The 1,042-nt window shown below is 51.1% G+C and overlaps 1 protein-coding gene across 1 annotated transcript; it reads left to right on the top strand.

Moving 5' to 3' along the window:
- Positions 1 to 289: 289 nt before the first annotated feature.
- Positions 290 to 955, top strand: KVP18_003550 (uncharacterized protein; the record flags this gene model as incomplete). The annotated part of the gene is made up of 1 exon (XM_067955379.1): positions 290 to 955. The coding sequence occupies one exon, from the start codon at positions 290 to 292 to the stop codon at positions 953 to 955; it is 666 nt and encodes a 221-aa protein (XP_067813781.1).
- Between the last annotated feature and the right edge of the window lie 87 nt (positions 956 to 1,042).

The following is a 1,042-nucleotide window of genomic DNA, read 5'->3' as shown; positions in this document are numbered from 1 at the left end:
GAGTATTGCAATGGAACGTTACTCGTTCCATTCACCGTGGGGTAACTTTTTTTCATCGTTAAAGTCACGGTAGGCACCTTACCATTGCTGCTCAGAGCCATGTTGCCGTCGGTGGAAGCTACCGTCCTGCGGTAGCTACCGTCAGAAGTGATGGATCAGATATTCAAACGCATCGTTGACAAGCAATTGAATTGTAGAGGTCTTCTTATCCTGCTGCACCACATGATGCCCTACGCTGGCGCGTTGAGGTCTCGGTTACGTGTTGAAAGTGGATGTTTATTCGATTATCATGGAGGCGCTATTCTCTGAGCTGAACCGTGGAAACTCGATCACTGAGAACCTAAAGCATGTTGACCGGGCGAAGCCGAAGTCCCCACCCAGGAAGAAAGCTGCCGCGAAGCGTGGTCGGCGGAAGAGTCGCCGAGGTAGGCGCAAGCCAGCAGGCGTTTGCGAAGCGCCAGCAGCCGTGGTAGAGCCAGTGTCTGAGTTCCGACTCGTAGACGACCACCACTGGATTGTTCAGGGGACGACAGGGGATGAGCTACTCATCGACACGGCTAAAATGCGGCACTCTGTCGTAATCCGAGATTGTCGCAGCTCCACCATCCGCGTATCCCACAAGGTGACGAACCTTCTGGCGGTTGGTTGCACGGACCTGAATCTGATTGTTGACAGCATGCTAGCCACGTTGGACGTCAGTAAGAGTCAGAACATCAAGGTGCAGGTACTGGGCAGAGTTCCGACAATAAACCTCGACACCGTGACAAACGCTGTTGTCTACAACTCGGAAGGGAACACCGATGCAGATTTCGTGACGGCTCGAATTGCTAGTTGTACGGTGAACCAGCAGAAGGGCGATGACTGGGTTGAGATGATGCTTCCTGAGCAGTTCATATCCAAAGTCGACGCGGACTCGGAGAAAGTGAAGACTACTGTTAACAATCTGTTCTGCTAAAACAAGCGCAATGCGATTCTCTCAATGAAGCAGACATTAAATAAATTACCCCACGTTGAACCGTTTCTAGTTTTTATTCCTATACCT

The sequence above is a fragment of a genome, assembly GCF_019968955.1.
Source record: "MAG: Porospora cf. gigantea A chromosome Unknown PgA_NODE_11055_length_1042_cov_336.012, whole genome shotgun sequence".
Taxonomy (NCBI): Eukaryota; Apicomplexa; class Conoidasida; order Eugregarinorida; family Porosporidae; genus Porospora; species Porospora cf. gigantea A.
This window is presented reverse-complemented; position numbering and strand designations above follow the sequence as displayed.